The 22,340-nt window shown below is 31.3% G+C and overlaps 1 protein-coding gene across 2 annotated transcripts in view; it reads left to right on the top strand.

Moving 5' to 3' along the window:
* The window catches only part of KLHL1 (kelch like family member 1), a gene marked incomplete at both ends in the record, with an annotated part of 325,168 nt that overhangs the window by 122,491 nt on the left and 180,337 nt on the right, over window positions 1-22,340 (top strand). For both annotated transcript variants that reach the window (XM_080690084.1, XM_080690083.1), the window contains one exon: window positions 12,603-12,799. In XM_080690084.1, coding sequence (XP_080546210.1) covers window positions 12,603-12,799 — 197 coding nt within the window. The remainder of the gene's footprint in view (window positions 1-12,602; window positions 12,800-22,340) is intronic.

Here is a 22,340-nt window from a genome sequence, read left to right as displayed (position 1 = left end):
ACAGTCCTTTTCCTGTGAAAGCAATGAAGGACTCAACTTCTATATGCCTACTAGGTACTATGTATTATATTTGATTCTGGGAAACAATACAAGACATATATATTTATCTTGCCTTTAACGAATTTTCTAACTTAACACTTAAAATAATTATCATTTGTACTTGGACTTTATGGTGGATGCCCATAATTCCAGTTTTTGTGAGACAGGAGAATTGCAGGTTCAAGACCAGCCTCAGCATTTCAGTGAGACCATCAGCAATTTAGTAAGACCCTGTTTCAAAATGAAAAATAAAAAGGGTGGAGCTGTAGCTTAAAGGTAGAACATTCCTAGTTCAATTCCTAGTTCTGATAACATTAATAACAACTATCCTTCATTGCCTTTTCATATAAACATATTTTTTGATGAAGTAGTTTTTCTCATTAAAGAAAATTCTTTAATGAAAATGGTGCCAAAGATAGGTACTATACTGATTTTTCATGTATGTTCTCACATACGTCCCCTTATTAGGATTTCAGTCCCAGACAAACATCAATAGTTACATTGTGTCAACAAAAAATATTTTAAAAGGATGCACTTTTCTTCACTATATCTTAAATTTGCTGATGGAAACTTTCTCCTGGTTTATCTTTTACATAATCCTCACTATCCTGACATCCTTGAAGATGTACTGTGTTCATTAATGCATAAGGAAATAGAGTTCTAACATATCCAGGAGATGGAAATTCAAGGCACTAATAAAGTGTTGGGCCCTGTAGAGAAGTGATAAGGGCAAAGTTTAAATAAAGGAAGCTGTCCATTTAGTAGTGGTATAAAATAAAAGCAGTAGAGAAACTGTCATATAGCAAACCTTCAATCACAATGAAGAGTTAACTTCTTTATAAAAAGGAATGTGCATCACTGAAGTTAATTAAAGTCTTTGTACATGCAATGAAAAGTTAAGACAGCTTCTGCTTACTGCCAAACATTTGCACAAAATAAATCGTCAAACATTGGCACCGAGATGTTAAATGTTCTGATTTAATATTAAAAAGTATATATCAGTATATTCAGCCTGGACTTTATCATCTAAACTCCCTTCATACTTTTTATTGTAATTAAAAGTAAATTATTGTTTCATTTTTATTGCTGGTTTAATTTAAGTGGCATGAATTATGCAAGCACATTAGCAGAATATTCATTTTAAACTGAAGTCTTTTTACTAGTCAGAAAATTCTTTCCTAAATAAAAGAAGTTGAACCTTCAAAGACTGGTTTTATAAACTATAATTATTATCTATTATTTAAAACATTGATTTAAGTTATTTTCACAGGATGATTAAGAACCCTGTATATTCAAAAATTAAAAAAATAAAAATAATAAATATAAAAGTCAGTTGTATACTGCCATCATTATATTCCTATCTTTCCATTATTTTAGCAAGAGACCTTGTTTTTTTCTGTGTGTATTTCTATGTGTGTGTGTGTGTGTGTGTGTGTGTGTGTGTGTGTGTGTGCCTGTGAGTGTGCTTATGAAAAACTGAATATGTTATAAAATAATTTATGGAATATTATTTTATCAAAATAAATAATAAGAATTATATATATTTCACAGAGTTTTGTTTCTCTTATTGAGAAGTTTGTATTATGGGATTTAACTGAGTGGCTTCAAGAGAAATAGCTCTGTGAATATTGATATTTGCAAACCGTAAAATAAAGGTCAGGTCCATACTGCAATATAACTCATATTTGCTTTCTTTACTTCAATGTAAATTAAAATCTCTCAGCTCTTATTTTGTAATCAACTTTGTTTCCTTAAAAAATATGATTTGGGAGCCAGGCATGGTGGTGCATGCTTGTAGTATCAGTGCTTGGGAGGCTGAGACAGGAGGATCTTAGGTTTGCAGTCAATCTCAGCTACTTAATGAGGCTTTGGGCAACTTAATGTGATACTATTTCAAAATGAAGAATAAAAAATAGGGCTGGGAGCCAGGCGTGGTGGTGCACGCTTGTAATCACAGCATTCGGGAGGCTGAGATCTGGAGGATCGCGGTTCGCGGACAGCCTCAGCTACTTATTGAGGCCCTCTGCAACTCAGTGAGACCCGGTTTCAAAATAAGAATAAAAAATAGGGCAGGGGGTGTAGCTCACAGGTCAAATGCCCCTGGGTTAAATTCCCAGACCCGCAAAAAAAAAAAAAAAAATAGGGCTGGGGGTGTAGCTCAGAAGTAGAATACACCTGGGTTCAATTCCCAGCACCAAACACATACACAACAAAACATTTTGGTTTTGTTGTATTGTCGATCTCAGCCTTATTTTTTTTAAATATTTTTCAACTTTGAATTATATCAGGCAAGGACACAGTTGGATACCTTCCTATCAACTGTTCAGGCAACATATTGTGTATTCTTAGTTGATCACATGACTCAACATTCTAGTGATTGTTTCTTCTTCACTCTAAGTCAAAAGTGTCTATAAACTTTATTACTTTGTATTTAAGAGATAGACTAGTGTATATACAAGTATCTTTCTCCTGAGTTTAACTTTGGCCTTCACCAGGCCTTCATAGTGAAACAGAACTCATTATGAGGAGAGCAGCCTTGGGTTCATTCTGATAGCTTGACATTTATTCTCAGTGATAAGTACCTAATCCCTGCTTCTCATTAAGTAATTACAATGTCTCGTGTGCTATTATGAATCTTGAACAAATTACACAGATTTCTGGATTTTCAAGATTCTTCAGTTATAAAACAGTAAAACTATTTAATAGTCTTTAATTTAAGAGGATTGTTTCAAGGGATAAATGAATTAATAAAATTAATTTTTGTCATCAAAAGCAAGGAAGGTGGATAACTGTCACAGTCAGAAGTTTTGGCAGTAGATATAATGAGTAAATTAGATATGGTATTCTGGTGGGAGCTACAACAGAAAAAGACATTAGGTTAAAAAAGTCTAAGGAAATGTGAGCATACAAGGACTTTAGTTACTAATAATGTTTGTGAAACCACCTTTTGGTTATGTTGATTTTCTGTATTTTTTTTGTTGTTGTTGTTCTCTACTTTGTTGATGTTTGCTCTTATTTTAATAATTTCCTGCCTTCTACTGGCTTTGGGGTTAGAATGTTCCTGTTTTTCAAGGACTTTGAGCTGTGTCCTTACGTTATTTATTTCATGAATTTTTGTTTTTCTTATGTGAGCACTCAGTGCTATGAAATTTTCTCTTAATACTGCCTTCAAAGTGTATTATTGATTTCTAGTTTCATTCCATTATAATTTAAAATGACAATGGAAAGTGTGTCACATTTTTTGAATTTGCTAGTGCTCACTTTGTGGCCCAGGATATGATTTATTTTGGAGAAGGTTTTGTGAGCAGCTGAGAAAAATGTGAACTCTGCTATAGTCGAATATGTGTCTGACAGATCCATTTGATTAATAGTGTTCTTTCAGTCTGAAGCATCTTTAATGACCTTTTGTCCAGAAGATTGTTCTAATGGTGTGAGAGGGTTGTTGAAGTCTCCCAGTATTATTGTATTGGGATTATGTGTGACTTAATGTCACAAAGAATTTGTTTTATAAAAGGAGCTGCATCTATTTGGGGGCATAAATATTGACTCTCATTATTTTCTCTTGCTGGATTGTTCCTTTTTACCAGTGAATGATGACCTGCTTTGTCTCTTCTAATAACCTTAGGCTTGAAGGCTAACTTGTCTGATATCATATTTGCTATTTCTGTTTATCTTTGAGTTCCATTGGCATGGATTACCTTTCTCTGGCCCTTTACTTTAAGTTAGTTACTATCTTAACTTATATGGTGTGTTTCTTACAAGCATCAGATAGAAGTATTCTGGTTTTTAATCCATTTTGCCACGTTATATAAACCAATAGCCAACCTAACCAAAAAAAAATCAACTCAAATTATGAAGATAAGAGATGAAAAAAGAGGTATCACTACTTGCAGTGTAGAAATCTAGAGGATTATCAGAAACTACTTTGAACAACTACACTCCAACAAAATGGAAAATCTGGAGGAAATTGACAACTTTCTAGATAAATATAATCTACTGAGTCAAGACGATATAGAAAAGTTAACCCAACCAATGACAAAGAGAGTAAAATAGCAATAAAGAGCTTACCATAAAAAATACCAAGACTAGATGGTTTCTCAAGTGAATTTTATAAAACCTGTATAGAAGAGCTAATCCCAATACTCCTCAATCTATTTCATGAAATAGAAAAAGGGACTCTCTAAAATAACTTCTATGAACTCAACATCACATTAATATAAAAACCAAATAAAGACAGCTTGAAGAAAGAAAACCTCAGGCCTATATCTTTAGTGAACTTGAATGCAAAACTGCTAAACAAAATACTAGCAACACACATTCAAAACCACATCAAGAAAATCATACACCAAGACCAGGTAGGGTTCATCCCAGGGATGCAAGGCTGGTTCAACATATAAAAATCAATTCATGTATTTCATCATATAAAAAGAACCAAAGACAAAATTAATGAGAATTTAAATAGATGCTAAAAATGCACTTGATAAAATCCAATACCAATTTATGCTAAAAGCACTGTAGATAACTGGAATAGAAGGAACATACCTCAACAACGTAAAGGCAATCTACAATAGGCCCAGAGCCAAAATCATATTAAATGGGAAAAAATTTGAGAATTTCTTCTAAAAACAGAAATAAGAGTGTCCATTATCACCACTTCTCTTCAATATAGAACTTGAGACTCTAGCTATAGCAATAAGGCAAGAAAAGAAAATCAAAGGAGTACAAATAGGAGAAGAACTCCAACTTTCACTATTTGCAGATGACATGATACTATACTTAGAAAAACGAAAACCTCAATCAAAAGGTTTATAGAACTTATCAACAAATTCATCATGGTGTCTGAATACAAAATTAATCTTAAAAAATCAGAATTTTTTTTGTACACCAATCATAAATCCACTGTAAAAGACATCCAGAAAACACTTACACTCAAGATTTCCCACAAAATATAACATATTAGGAATTAATTAACTTAAATAAAGATGTAAAATACCTCTACAAAGAAAATTATAAAATATTAAAAAAAGAAATTGAAGACTTTAAAAGATGAAAAGATGTTCCATATTCATGAACAGGCTAAATATCATCAAAATGGCCATACTTACAAAAGTGATCTACATATTCAATGCAATGCCCATTAAATTAACAAGATCATTTCTCAAAGACATAGAAAAATCAATCCTTAAATTTATTTGGAACAACAAAAACCCAGAATAGCCAAAGTCATTCTCAGCAACAAAAACCATGCAGGGAGAATCACAATACCTGACTTTAAACTCTACTAGAAAGCCATAGTAATAAAAAGTCAGTATAGTACTGTCACAAAAATAGATATATAGACCAATGGAGTAGAATAGATGATTCAGAAACAATCCACACACAGTCAATTGATTTATTAGAAAGGGGCCAAAAACTTAAGCCCTTGTAACAAATGTGTTTGCAAAACTGGCTAACCATATGCATAAAAATGGAAATAAATTCCACTTTCTCATCCTGCACAAGAGTCAATTCAAGATAGATCAAAAACTTGAAAATTAGACCAGAGACCTTGAGCTTTTGTGTTAATATATTCTTTCAGTTTTCTTAAGTAATACCTACCAGTAGATTGATTATGTCATATGCGGTGAAAGTGCAAAAGTGATTTCCAAGGTAGTTGTGAAATTTCACATTCCTATCAGCACTTCTAAATAATGGTTAGTGGTATGTTGTGCTTTTAATATGTATTACCCTGAAGAATCAATGATATACAGCAATGATATACAGCAATTGATACAAACTCTATTGTGAAATGACCATTAAGTTGCTTGGCCCATTTACATTTTTTTCTTGTTGAATTTGAGAGTATTTTATATATTTTAAATATAACAGTTCCTCAGATATAAGAGTTGTAAACATCTCCACAGTCTATTATTCAACTTTTACTCATATATTAATGTCTTTTTTGTTAATTTTTATGGAGTAAAATATATCAATTTGTTCTTTTGTAGGTTATGCTTTTAATATTTACCTAAAAATCTTTAACCCAAGATCACAAGGAGATTTATTCTATTCTTATAAAGGACTAGTAGTCTAATGCTTAACTTTAGTTCCTGAATAAGTTTTACATACTGTGTGGGACAAAGCTTGCAATGCAAGTTTTTGTGTATGGATATCTGACTTGATCAAACACTATCCTTTTTTCAGTGGAATTGTCTTTGTATCTTCCAGTATGGCCTTGGGCATAAACAAAGAATTTTAATCTGTAGCAGTAATCGATTTTTTGTTTTTGTTTAGTCTAACACCAAATCAGGCTTAATTGCTGTAAGTTTGTAATAAATTTTATAATCAGGTAGTGTTAATATTGCCACTGTATTATTTTCAAAATTGTTTTGGCTATTTTACATTCACTGTACTTTCATATGATTCAGAAAATCCATTTTGTGATTTCTACAAAAGTCTTTTAGAATCTTAAATATGATTTTATAAGGCTATACATTAATTAGGGTTGCTTTATTTATATTATATTTTATATTAGCAATATTGATCTTCCAGCCTTCTACCCTAACTTTTCTGATTAGAATACTATTTTGGGAGGTCCCTGAGACTAACCTTGTTAGTGATTCACTGAGGTGGATAAGAATACTGCATACAAAGGGCTATGATAAATTATGGCAGATGGACACATAACACAATCAGGAAAGCATAAGAGCCCATGGAATGAAGTCTGTAGAAAAAGAAATGCATACTTCCAAGGTTGATTTCTATTGGAGCTTCAAAGAACCTGCTTGCTTCCTTTTCAGTGGTTCAGTGAGTTGTGATAACATGCCAGGGAGAGAAGCTACTTGGAGACCAAAATATTTTTTATTTAGGTGGTTGATTATATATGCAGCCTCTGTCTAAAACATATCGGTATTCTGGCATCTCAGAAGAAAATGGATGTTCAGCAAAAACCAGACTGGACTATATATAATAAGTTTAGGCACAGTGAGCCATTCACATTAGTTAATAGTAGGAATCCTTTTAAAATCTGAGTTTTGAAACACACCAGCTAAGGAGACATCTTGTAAGCAGGCATTTTCAAGGACAGCAGTTTAGGCCTGTTGTACTAATTCTTTTCTGCATAAATACTACTGGACAAAAAGGAAATTAAATTAAATTCAGGAAGTCATTTTACTGATGCTATAAAGCCGTAGTTATGTGAATTCTATAAAAACCATAACATATTTATTTTATCTGATTTTCAGATAATCTATGCTAAGAAGCATGCAAACACTTTTTTGATTAACTTATGTAACCATTTAGATAAATTTTTTGAAAATTTTATATCCAGAAAATTTGTCAGTAATTAGCAATGATAAGATTCATCTTAAATTGCCCAGATTGGTATGACTCTAACTTCAGATTAAGATTTTGACATCATGACTATGATGTTATTGACTATGTAAAATATAAACTCCTCGAATAATTTTCTTCTATAGGCAAATATCTTCTCTGCTGAATTTACTCACAACCCTTTATTTATTTATTTATTTATTTATTTATTTATTTATTTATTTATTTTTGCAGTACTGGGAATGTAACCCAGGGGCATCCTACCTCTGAGCTACACACCCAGCTCTATTTTTTTTTTATTATTTATTTAGAAACAGGGCTTCACTGAGTTGCAAAGGGCCTAAGTAGCTCAGGCTGTTTGCAAACCACAATCCTTCTGTCTCAGCCTCACAAATACGGGAATTACAAGTGTGCACCACCACACACAGCCACAACCCTCAATTTTATACTACTTAGAGATGTTTGGACAACAGAGTCTTTGTGAGTTCATTAAAACCTTGTGATTTTAAAAAAAATATTTTACATATTTTGATATAATATTCCTCTTATAAAAATATAAATATTAAGTTGAAAATTAATATATGAAAAATATCATCTTAATTTTACCTTATTCACAGTTTCCTTCAATTTATTTTTTTCCATTTTACCTGCTCTTTATTTTCTTCTTCATAAAAAGTTCTGCACTAAGAAGCATGCTTTAAATTCCTTTTGCTGTCTTATTCTTTTAGAAAGACTCATAAATAAATTATAATGCTTTTTATCTATTAAACATGTTATGGTGAAAAGTCATTTTAAAAGCAAAGGTATTTCTTATTCAACAGATTATTTATTAATTATAAAAGGAAGGGCTTTTATTTTTAAATGAAGAAATATTATAGATAATGCCTGAAACAAGGTGTCAAACTTGACACCACCTCAATGGGATATTGACCTCACCTTATCATCTTAGGCCACTGAGAAAATACAAGGTAAATGGTGTTCTTGCCCAAAAAAATTTTATCTGGTTCTAAATATTGGGGAAACTTTGACAAGTCCAATCTGAGAAATTCTACAAAAGAACTATTCTGGATTCTTTAACAAAATAAATATTATAAGTGAGAAAATAGCTTGGAACTTCTAGATTAAAGGAAAACAAAGGAATGTAAGTAAATGTAGTGTATGATCCTTGATTAGATCCTGAATTTCAAAAACAAAAGCCATGTACCATGAGAGATGAACTTTTGGCGAAATGTATATTACAGCTACATCAGTTTTAGATTTGATCATATTTCTAGTATTTTGAACAATGGTATGATTTTATATTTAAGGTTGAGATATGGTGACTGAAATTAATTTTTAAACAATTAAGCCATTAGGACTTAAATGTGTACCCACATATAAAATTGAATATGAAAAATCATTAACATTTAGTGAATCTAGATAAAGGTATATGAACACTTTTGTACAATTTTCACAAATTACTGTAAGTGGAAAGTATTTTAGAATAAACACTTTGGTAAGAATAGTGTAAAGATATTGAATTTATAAAGATCTTTCCTAATAGTCCTAGAATGATAAAATTTTGAAGTAAGCAACATTTTTGTCATTGAACTATTTATGATGGAAAGATAAATCTTAAGAAAATTTGCCGGGCGTGGTGGCGCACGCTTGTAATCCCCGCGTTTGGGAGGCGGAGACAGGAGGATCGCGCAGGTTCGAAGCCAGCCGCGCTGGCGTAAGAGACCCTGTTTCAAAAATATAAAATAGGTCTGGGAGTGTAGCCCGGAGGTAGAAGGGCTTCCAGGAACCCCAGTACCACCAAAAAAAAAAAAAAAAAAATATATATATATATATATATATATATATATATATATAGTAACATTGCAAATTTAGAATATATATATATGCTAGCTGAAAAGAATACACTTTAAATTTTAATTTGAGGACAACAGAGTAATAAAATTTTAATAGAATTATATCTCTCTAAATTTTTATACTTGAGTGCTTAATTTATTAAGTGACTATTATTTGATTGTTATTAGCCGAAGCTACTGATTCCAAGTTCCTATTCATAACTCTGATTCTTACTTTGTTGTGGGTTTTTTTTTTATTGTAGAATGTCTTTTAAGGTTACAAATAAATTAAAAATCCCTTAGACATAGAGATTAAGCAGTGTTACTGAATATAATTAAAGTTGCAATATATGATTTACTCAAGCAAATAGTAAAATAAGAAATAAAACTAGTTTGGACAATTCAAACTTTAGTCAAATTTAGGAAACTCTGAGAAGAGTGATTAAGACTATTATTTTCTCTGAAAAACCTAAAATTCTCACAATTTTACTCTAAAAAAGAGCATATTACATATATATATTAAATTAATATATGTATATATTATATAATTAAATATATTAATATATGTCTATATATGTCTATATAATTAAATATATTAATATATGTATATTATGTATAATTAAATATATTAATATATTATATATAATTAAATATATTAATATATATTATATATTAAAGCCAAATAAGGTAGTTATATGAAGATAGGACACATAAAAGAATAAGTTAAAACTCAAGGAAATATAAAATTAAATATCTCAAATGTAAATAAAATTAATGTTTTTTGAATTAATTAAAACTTATGTAACGTGAATAATTCTAATTGAAAAAATTTCTAATGTTAACCTGTGTGATACAAGTAATTCTCTTGGAAAGAACTTCTGAGAACAAGAATAATAAAAGTTATTGGTATTTTTAAAGATGAGGGATTAAGTAATTAGTAATTATAAAGAAAGAATTAGTGAATGGTAGATATAAAAATACAAATATTGAAGAATATATATATATATCAGAGAAAGGTAACTGGAGAAGAATCATTTAAATAAAAATGAACAGCTGGGTGTGGTGGTGCACACTTGTAATCCCAGCATTTGGGAGGCTGAGACAGGAGGATCGAGGTTTGAGGACAGCCTCAGCTACTTGGTGAGGCCCTTTCCAACTCAGTGAGACCCTGTTTCAAAATAAAGAATAAAAAACAGGGCTGGTGTGTAGCTGAGAGGTAGGATGCCCCTGGGTTTTATCCCCAGTACCACAAAAAAGTGAACAATAATTTTTCAGCATTAATGAAAGAATACATCACTATTCTCAGCAAGGCCAATGATTTCAAAAACATGTTAAGAAAACAATTTTATTTCTTAAATATCCCTATTTATAACCACTGCTCTATATTATATAGAGCAATGGTTATAAATTATATATAACCAATGCTCTATATTATATATATAATATAATAATATTTTATTATTAATAAAAAAGAAGAAAAAAGGTGGACTCTGAAATGGTTAATCAGTGTACTGAAAATGTTGATTCATTTAACAAAGAATAAATAAAGAAGACAAAAAATATATATATACTATGCACATTTTGTCATAATTACAGATTCGGTATAATTAAAATGAAATTAAAACTACAATTTAGAGTAGACTAGTCCGTAGTAGCCAATATAATTATATATGTTCAAGTGCTTAATTTATTAAGTTAATATTATTTGATTATTATCAGCTGGAGCTAGTGATTTCAAGTTTCCATTCAGGACGTTGACTCTTAATTTGTTGTGTGCTTTTCTCATCCCCTTGGGGTTTATTTTCAATCTCAGTAGCTGGTACAAGAGAAGAGGGCATGGGTGAGGGCCGATCCGCACTGTGTTAGTTTGGTAGCCGCATGTCCATCTCTTCTGCCCACCATCCACTTGTTATGTTTCACATGACTCAAGAGAATTGTGAGCTGAGCCTGTGTTCTGGAAAAAAATATGAGGGGAGGGATTTCTAGAGATGGGCTGCTAGTCTGTGCCACCAAAATTGAATAAAACCATTCTAAGAATAGGATCTATTAAAATCACTCATATATACACAAAAAATCTAGAGTAAAACCATAAAGACGTTGAACTACTAATTAACATCAAACCCAAGAGTTTTAATACTGAATGCTTCAAAGGTGAGTTCTAAATGTCCCAGCAATAGATTCATTCTTTAATAAATGATTCTTAAAGTTAGAACAAAAGGAAACAATGAGGAGCTCATGTTTTGCAGTGAATAACTGAACAAAAGAAAAGAAGTATAATAAAGAATTAAGAGCATCAGTCCAGTGAGCTAAATACGATATTAGAAATGCTCAACACATACATATGAATATATGTTAGTTATCTTCTCTTCCTATAAAATATATGCATTTTTCAGAAACATGGTGAACCACTGCTCCGCTAAATTTGAAGATATATAGCTAGAACAATATTTCTTTTTTCTAATTTTACAACCAAGGGAAAAAACATGGTTTAATCTGACATGAATACAGGTATATAGTTGAAACTATATTTATATGTACTGGGTGATTATGAGAATTAAATGAACAAATACAAAGTTTTTTAAAAAAAAATAAAACTACCAGCATTTTTGGAGTTATATTTATCTTTTCTGAGTTATATTTGCTAATCTAGACTCAGCTTCAAATGAGTTTGCCTGATGTTTATTTATATTTTTTATTTTTATGTGAATCATATTGTAAATGGCCTACATTCAGACTGTGCTCAGTGCCCTCTCCTACCTCTCACTTCCCCTTACCCCTTCCAACAATGAGTGTCTAGTCCAGGTTGATCACGCTATATTCATACTTTTATACATATTCCAATATATCTCCTCCATTAATCAACCTCAGCCTTCTCCCTCTCCTACTTTTACTTTTCAGCTTTGTTGAGGTTTCCCCCTCCACTTTTTGGAGTCCCTCTTGTATTCCTCATACTCCATAGTTTGGGCATATTAGAGAAAACATATGTCCGTTCTCTTTCTGTGCTTGGCTGTTCTCACTTAACATAATGTTCTCCAGGTCTTTACATCTTCTTGTGAATAACATGATTTTGTTTTTCTTTAGAGCTAAATAGAATCCCATTGTGTATATGTCCCACAATTTTGTAATCCATTCATCTGTTGATGGAGACCTAGGTTGGTTCCATATTTTGGCTATTGTGAATTGTGCTGCTATGAATATGGGTATGCATATGTTACTATAGGTCTCTGATTTCAACCCCTTTAAAAAGATACCTAGGAGTGTTATAGCCAGATCATATGGTGGATCCATTTTTATACTGTTGGTGGGAGTGCAAACTAGTTCAGCCACTATGGAGATCAGTGTGGAGATGCCTAATGTTTCAAATAATATAATAGAACATTTTACATGCAAAGCTTTGTCAACCTCTGTACTTACATTTAGGTTGCTTGGAGTTGAAAGAAGACACCATTGAAAACCTCCTTGCTGCAGCATGCCTCCTTCAGCTTCCTCAAGTGGTAGAAGTCTGCTGCCACTTCCTCATGAAGCTTCTGCATCCATCCAATTGTTTAGGAATCCGGGCATTTGCAGATGCTCAAGGATGCATTGAATTAATGAAGGTGGCCCACAGCTACACAATGGTAAGAATATTTAACATTTTTAAAATAGATAAGTATACTATATCATCAAAGGTTAAAATATTGTGTTGCAATGAACAAACTTCTAAGTTTTGTATGTTTCTTTCTTTTTTTTTTTTTTTTTTGCAGTACTGGGGATGGAACCTAGGGGCATTCTACCTCCAAGCTACACCCTTAGCTCTATTTTTTATTCTTTCTTTTATTTATTTATCTTTAATGTTTTACTGGTGCATTGTACTCATACATCTTAAAGACTTGTGTAGACATACATGCACCCATCATCCAATTAGCCCTCACTCAGTCCTCACCCCATTCCTTCCCCATCCCTGCTTCCGATGCTTGGCTTAGTGATTGACTTTGATATGTTTGTCTAAGTGCATCATGTACTTTAGAGAGTTTCCCTCTTTCTCCCTCCTATTTCCTTAGTTAGGTCACCTTATTTTCTCCTCTATAGACTAAAAAATTGAGTAGTTATATAAAACAATAGGTTTTGGTTTACAAATTTGACTTCTATACAGTTTCTAAATTCAAAAGTTTAAACTGAGTGAATGAACTGTACTGAATAAGTATTCTCCTCCTCCTCCTCCTCCTCCTCCTCCTCCTCCTCCTCCTCCTCCTCCTCTTCCTTCTTCTCCTCCTTCTTCTTCCTTCTTCTCCTCCTCTTCCTCCTCTTCTCTCTCCTCCTTTTGTTCTTCCTTCTTATTTTTCTTTTCTTTTTTTGTATCATAGATTGAACCCAGGGGCTTTCTACTTCAGAGCTAAACCCCCAGAAGTTTTTATTTGGAAGAAGAGACTCACTAAAATGCTGAGGGTATTACTAAGTAGCTGAGGCTGCCCGTGAACCTGAAATCCTCCTGTCTCTTTCTTAAAAATACTGGGATTAAAGCTGTCATTGCACATGGTAGTAAATGTTCCTAAACTGTATTAAGCCTAAATTATAATTTTCTCTTTGATTTTCTTTTCACACAATTATGCATACACACACACACACACACACACACACACATATATATCAGCATTATAGAAATTTAAAGGTTCTTTGAATATTATACTTCAAATTTTTTCAACATTTGCTGAACATTATGTTGAGGATTTTTTTTCATAATTTTTATATCAGAATACAATATTCAGTTACAACAATTGATATGCATAGTATTTTATATGCTAAAAGTAGTTATTCTTAAAGTACTTGATTTATTTCCTGGCTTATAGTAATACCTACATAAATTCTATTCATTTAATACATTATCATATTATTAAGTTTTGATTATCATTATTAAAAAGACTTTTGTAAGTATAATAGAACTTTTATTTTCAACTTAAAGAATTTATCTGAGATAAATCTTATTAAACTTTATGCTTTCTATTTATTTCAAAAGATTTTAAAATTTAATATATTTTCAAATCCCTAATTATATTTAATTACTTACCAGTATCCTAATTGTTATTCCTAGAAAGAATTTCAATATTATTTTTATTTTATTCTTTAATCTTTTAAGTAGATTAGCCTATTAGATGGAAATAAAGAATTCTAAAAGACTTACAATTTATAATTCTATTATAGTCAAATACTTCTTCAAAAATATTTCATGATAGGGCACAGTAATACTTTTTAAATTATATGAACCATACAAAACCAGTGAAAACAAATACTTCATCAACCAAAATACCAAGGTCCAAATGCTGTCATTTAATTAGGCATATTTAATTATAATTAAGAGCTCTTGGCTGAGTAAAGCTGAACAACAATATGCTTTCACATCCAGAGGGATAATGGTCCCTTCTGGTACAGTTTTAAATTATTAATTTAGTAATAAAAATATCTTACTTGCAGCTGCTTGGACTGTTCTACAGTTTCTAAATAGCAACACTGCTTTTTCTTTAGAGATTTTAAATGATGTGTACTCTATATGAAATTATGTGTAAAACAGAAATACAGAAAAGCTCTAGCTAAGACACTGCACATTCTGAATGTCTTCATATTAGTGTATATTTTGAGAGTGTAAATTACTTACATGGTGTGTCATATTTGGTGATGTTTAACTTATTTCTTTTTATTTTTAAGAGACAAAGACAGGAAAGTGGGGGAGGATACACATTCAAGGGTCTTTATGGTTCTTCTTTTATAGAAAATGCTTGTAATTGCATTGGTAGGGCACAAAGCAGGAATGTAGGTATGCTTTTTTTCAGAAACCTCAGGTTCCTGACATCTGATTTGTGGGGCTGGGTGTCAATGGGCTTAACAAAGTGTCAGATATTTTTATTCATACTTTGTTAACTAAATATCTTATGAACTTTAGGTGGGAAGCTAGTCCTTTAGGACTAAAGGACTTTAGGCCTTTAGGACTAAAAGCCTTTTAGGGAAGTTTGCCTAAGAAAAATAAAACCTGTAGAGTGAAGATGGGGATCATCATGAAGTTTTTAGATTTAAAGTCTTTCTTTTTTTCACCTTTTTTTCTTTCTACCTATTACTTTTATTTCTTCTATTCTATGTCATTTTACCACTCTGAGATTTGGATCCCTTAATCTTAAGAGTTGTAGGTCAAAGTTATGTCTTCTATGACTTCTCCCAGCTGTCAAGGGAGTCTATTATATTTCCTTCTCTTATGAGTTTATTTATGTTGTCTTTAACTTAGCTTAAATAGTTTTTTGGAGTTTTAGAGGCTTCTTGCCTCAAAAGACCTCTCTGCCTTTTGAAAAATATTCTTAGAAGATAACTTTTCAGCTCTCCTTTTATCAGAGAAATAAGTTTCAATTTGACAATAAGAGGAAATCATGGAAGAGAAAAAGACATTATTCTTTACATATTGTTGTAGATAGATACGTAGGTAAATGAACAGGTAAAATAACTTCCAGTAAGCCCTTGAAGTCTATTTTCTTCACTGCTATAGATACAGTCAATTGATGGTAGCTATTTGGAGATTCTTCAGAAGCACTGCAACTCTTCTGAGTGCATTTTAGAATAATTCACATTGCACTGATGGATGAAATCATTAGCAGAAACTTTCCTGAACTTTGCTTTTTTATAGTCATTTTCTTTCAGTGGCTAGTCAATCTTCAAATTTTCTATCCATAAGCTTTTCTACTTAAAACATGGACAGGTTTATTTTTCCAATATGACAGTATCTTTAATATCCTCCTCAACACAGAAGGTTCACATATATCTTTTATAGTACTATTGGGGAATTTTCCTTAAAATTAATCAGAATTGTTCTTACCTCACCTATACATGTCAACTGTATTCTCTTTATTTCATTCCTCTTGAATGAATAGCAATCTCCACTATCTAATTCTAAATAATCCTTCTTTTCCAATTTAATTTCAAACATGCCAAAGAAATATATAAACTTTTCATGATATTAGTCCTCTCATTTAAGTCCTAATATTTATTGCTTTTCTTATCATTATGTGGTCATAAGTTTCTTTATACAGTTAATTATATTTTGTCTTTTTAATGTTTAATATATTTAATTAGTTTGTTGAAAAAAGTCTGTGAGAGAAAATAACAGAATTTATGAAAAGAAAAAATGTTTATGTTTATGGAATTGCTTTGCCTTATCTAATATTTTAAATTGTTTTTATTTTTGTTTTTCTTATTTATTTTTTATTTTTATGTGGATCATATTGAAAATGGCATATATTCAGACTGTGTTTGGTGTCCCCGACTTCCCCTCCCCCCAACAATTAGTGTCCAGGTTGACCATGCTACATTTACACTTTTACACATATTCGAATGTAGTTCCTCTATTAATCAACCTCAGCCTTCTTCCACACCTACCCTTACATTTCAGCTTTGTTGAGGTTTCCCCTCCATTGTCTGGAGTCCCTTTGGTATCCTTAATACTCCCTAGTTTGGGCATATTAGAGAAAACATATGTCCCTTCTCTTTCTGTACTTGGCTGATCTCACTTAACATAATGTTCTCCAGGTCTTTCCAGCTTCTTGTGAATGACATGATTTTCTTCTTTATAGTTGAGTAGAATTCCATTGTGTGTATTTTCCATAACTTTGCAATCCAATCATCTGTTGATGAAGACCTAGGTTGGTTCCATATTTTGGCTATTGCAATTTGTGCTGACAGCTCACTGGTATACAGTACTACATATGTGATAAGCAGAAAATGTGCAGCCTAGGAGAATTGGCCTCCTAAATGCTCACTGATCAAGTGTTTATTCCATAAGTGGATTGATGATTTAAAGGCTAAAATAAAATTAAACTCATTTTAAATTGTGATATTTAACCGAATTTTGATTTAGAATATACTGTTCACCTGGAAAGCACTGCTATTATAAAGAACACAAGCCATGATTTAAAAGCTTATTCAATAAAAATCACAAAGTCAGAATACCAAAATAGCTCATGTGATGAGAAGACCTTTTTGTCTTTTTGATTGATCTTCACAATTATATTCAAAATTTTTATGGCTGACAGCAAGTCTTTTCCATTGATATTTTGTTGTTATTTTGTCAAAATGTCTGGCACATTGTAATAGGCTAATTAATTCTAATTTACTTGGATATTATTTAGTATTGTGACACTCAGCATTCCCTAATTCACTCATCCAGGAAGGGTACATATGTGGCTTGCCTTTGATACTTTTTCAACAATCACAGTTCCTACTATTATTTTTCCTGTTTCATACAATTCCAGCGATACTTTCTTGTTGGTTTTTTGGTGACATCAAGCATATCACTTGAGGATCTTTGTGCTTGCTCTCCTCTGCCAGAAATATTCTTCTATGAAATTATATATATATATATATATATATATATATATATATATTTCTTTTTTTTTCTTCTTTGACTAATTCTGATATCTGCCCAAATATTACATTCAAACTGATATCTTCTTTGGATATTCTAACAGAAATAATACTGCCTTTAGAACTTTCACTGCTTTATTTTTTTCTTACTATTTACTGAATATTTATTATATATTTGCTTGTAGAAGTTGTCTACCTGTCACATTTATGTGTTAGCTTCTTGGAAGTACGTTTTTAATTCTTCTAAAGTGAAAACCTAGGTAAATGGTTGTACAGTATATTCACTATTGAAAAAAATAAATAAAGGGATAAGTTACTGCTATCTACTATTTAGCAGATGTTGTAGCAAATGACACAGTGAATACAAGGATGAAGTAAAAAGACATGAAATTATCATTAGAATCAAGGTTAATATTTTTAATGAAAGTAAATTTTCCTACTAAATGAGTGATGTGTTCAGGTATGCCTCTACCGTCTTGTACCTCATTAAGATGTAGATTATAATGCACCCATAAATATATTTTAAAAATTGCTACAATAAAAAGTCAAAAAAGAGAAAATTATCATCACAAATGGTTATTATTTGGTTGCAAATACAGATGCATGCATGGATATAGTAACTGCTACAAAATTTTTTATAAGATTTTTAAGAGGAAGTTTATGAAGCTGGAGATTAAGACAGAATAAAATTTCACAGTTTTATGGAGACTTTGTTAAAGATTTGGTTTTACTTGACTATAATATCATGCTATTAAGAATGCTTGAGCAAATAGGGGCCAAACTTTAATTTTAAAATATGGCCAGATAAAGAAGGCAAAAAACAAAAACAAAAATTAGGATCAGGACTTTACTAGAATAGAGACAAATATGTCATACACATGTATAAGGTAAATGAAAAAAAAAAGAAACAGAAGTAACTCTATCTTAAATTTCGTTTGACACCTAAGGAGCAGCTCTGTTAAGACCAAAACTTACCACAGCTGGTGCTCATGGTGCCACAGTTTAAATGTGTGTGTATGATTTTATATATACAGATATATATATATATATATATATATATATATGTATGCACATATATATGTATACATATATCAGTTATTGTTCTAGTTGTCAAATTTATTTATCCCATTCCTACTTGCTGAAGGCATATACTATATTTATTTTAACACTGATAAAATTATGAATTATAATTCAAAACTGTTAAATAATTTTTTTAGAGTCAATGGATAAAATGTGTTATACTAAGCTAATAAACAATGAACATATACTGTCTCTATACAGATTTTATATTCTACTCAATAAGCCAATAAAAAGAGGGTGATCATAGTTCATTCCATAATATCGGTTTTATTTCTGATATCCAGAATACAAGATATGAATTATTTTGCAGGCATAGATGTGACCAGAGAAGTCTAGGAAAATTTTGCTTTTCAGGCTTTTCATTTTTCATTTCTTTGTTCACTTTACTCTCACTTTCTGTCAAGTGCTCCTAGCATGGCTTGCAGTATTTCACTGGGTTTATGCTGGAGGCGGAAGCAGTGGCAATATGACTAATTAGTTGTATTCTGTTCATCAGCAGCCTTTAAATTTTGAAGAGCAATACCAGGAGCACGAAGCTTGAGTCAATGTGAGAGTAGCTGTTCTTCAATCTGGTGGCACTAAAATATTCTCTACTTTGTAAATTTGCCCTTCAGACCCATTAGAACTATGCCTGAGAAAGAAAACACACTTTATTAATGTGTTTTTTATTCATGGCTTTGAAATACATGACATTTCTCATGTCTTCTATCTAGAAGCATGCCATGGATGCATATGGAACCCAGGGGCATTCTACTTCTGAGTGACAACTCCAGCTCTATTTTTTATTCTTTATTTTGAAATAATGACACAGCCCATTTTAAATTCAGAGTTTGTTGACAGGTTTCAGTTTCCAGTGCTAATATCCGAACTTGAGCATTTCATTGAGAAATGCATATCTTTCCTTCATTGGTACTTATGATGATTAAGAAATGATATTAATCTGCTAAGAAGGCTTTCCATTTAAGTTCGCTTCATTTGCATTTTTACTCTTCATTTCTTCTACTCACCTATTTGTGTGTATGTGTAGAGGTGGGTGTACTGGAGATTGAACCCAAAAGTATTCTACCCGCCAGCTACAACCCCACCAGGATTTTATTTCTATTTGAAAACAGGGTCTCTCTAGGTTCATTTGAGCCTCAGCACGTTCTGAGGCTGCCCTTGAACCTGCCATCCCTCTGTTTCAGCTTCCCATGTAGAAGGATCACAGGCGTGTGCCACCACTCAACTATTTCTAAAACACAACAGTGAAGTACACAGTTACATAAAACCAGAATGCATAATGCACATACAACTTACTATCAAAACATTATTTTTATTATCTGAAGATTTAAATTTTGGTGAAGTTATTGTATGTCCCAAGTTATAGCAGTAATATAACTAATAATATGTTCAAAATATCCTATAAACATACCTTTAAATGATTTCCATAACTTGAAAATAGTCTCTAAGTGATTTCAGTAATTTTTTCTGTAGAATTATCATCTGTGATTAGTAATGTTTTGGTTTTTTTATCAGAATAGTTCAAAAGGATATTCCTGTGGGATATCCTAAAAAGAAAAGCCAGGAAATTCTGGCTACAGAGTTTTATCCATTGATAATCACATCTTTCAATAAATAAAATTAATAATTTGCATTTTTGCTAACTAAAAATGCAAGTTTTATGTTTATGAAAATCTCATTTACTATAATAATTTCACATCATAAAATAATGCTGGGTATTTGTATTTTGGATGATTCAAAAATTATGGAATTAATTTTTTTCTGTATTTCTCTTTTAGATATTTTCTTTAATGCTTTTTATTTGTTAACAAGTATACTCATTCTTAACAATTTCTTAAGTGAAAAAAAAAGTAGAGCTATTGATTATAGTTCAAAAGAAACATTTTAAATCAATCTTTGCCTGAGGGGAAATGCAGTTTGCTGTTTGTGCACAGGTCACAAAACAAATGGTGCATTTCTTCTCTTAAAAGAATATTTTCAGAAACTTGTATAAACAGATAAAACTCAAAGCATGAGAACTTTTTATAAGATATCAGATATTTCCTCAAGTACCCAATGTTTTATGAAATATTTCAAAACTATGCATGGAGCCAGATTTTTACATTATGTAACAAGGGATGGAACCTGACATGTTCATGGTTGTATTTTTAGTACAGCATCTTTTTCACTCTAAGTACACAATAAATCATATTTGAAATAATAGATGGATGCTTTCACATATTAATAACTTGAAACATGCCCAACATTTTAGTAATTTTCAATTAAAATTTACAAATATTAATTTTTGTGGTACTAAAGGTTGCACTCAGGTGTATTCTACATCTAGCTACACTCCCAGCTCTATTTTTTAAATCACAATTTCATTAAGCCTTACTAAGTTGCTGAGGCTGACTGTGAACCTGTGATCCTCCTGTTTCAGCCACCAAGTTGTAGGATTATAGGCATGCTCACCGCTCACCATTCCCAGCAAAATATTAAAAATTTGAAGTGTCCGGGCGTGGTGTCACACGCTTGTAATCTCTGCGCTTGGGAGGAGGAGACAGGAGGACTGTGCAGGTTCGAAGCCAGCCGCACTGGCTTAGGAGACCCTGTTTCCAAATAAAAATTTTAAAAAGTATAAAAATAGGTCTGGGAATGTAGCCCGGAGGTAGAAGGGTTTCCAGGAACCCCAGTACCAACAACAAAAAAGAAAAAAAGAAAAAAAAATCGGGATGAAATATTTTATTCCTAACCCATGATAGTTTGGAATATTTATTGTGCTCAGTTTTATTTTTCCTAATCCTTATTAAAATATAAGCATAAAGAAATACAAATAAGATGCACTCTTGTTCTTCAAAAGTTAATAAATTTTTATCAGCTGTTTGAAAACAAGAAATCTGATATTCTACCTATAGTGCATACATTTTAATTTACAATATATTTTCAATGGTGTATTTCATATTCAAAATCTATATTTATTATTTATATTTGAAATTACATTTTATTCGTTTTCAGAAAATTTTATTATTATTCAGCAAAAATTCTCTATAGAGAAATATATTCAAACCTGGTATTTCAACAAGAAAAAGCACAAAATAAAGGAAAATTACTGTGAGAACAAGTATATTCTATTTTCATATGATAGCAGACCATAATAACACATCAAAATAAAAAATTGCTGTATGGTAATAAACAGAAAATGGGCAGATGTTTCAAAAATAAGATTCAGGCCTGGAGCTAAGTAAATTCAATATCATAGTTTAAATGGTGGGCTTGATTTCAATAAGCCTTTAGTGATTTGTCATAGTTTAGTCTTTAGTGGACTGAAGTATTACTTGGCTCAAGAAAGAATATTATTTTGCTAGAGCATTTAGTGTCAAAAATGGGCCATTTGATGAACCCACTTGAAATCCATCATAGTAAATTGCTATTCTTTCTTTTTTTCTTTTGTAAAATCATAAAATGACTTGAGAATTATTACCCTATTTAATTTGAAGAAGGCAGAAATATGAAATGTGCATTCTAGTTTAACACAAATAAAACATGATAATAATTTGAGCCCCAAATACCAAGTATCTATAAACTTCTAATAATAAATATAGATTTTGGAGTTTATGATGCAATAGAGATGATAAGAATCATAAAGCTTCACATTTTAGGCTAAAATTTGGAAAAATACTGATGAATCAATAGATAAAAAAATGTACCCACTCCAAACACTGT

The sequence above is a fragment of the Muscardinus avellanarius genome (assembly GCF_963383645.1).
Source record: "Muscardinus avellanarius genome assembly, chromosome: 2".
Taxonomy (NCBI): Eukaryota; Metazoa; Chordata; class Mammalia; order Rodentia; family Gliridae; genus Muscardinus; species Muscardinus avellanarius.
The sequence above is the reverse complement of the archived record's forward strand: the minus strand, read 5'-3'. Positions and strand labels throughout refer to the sequence as shown.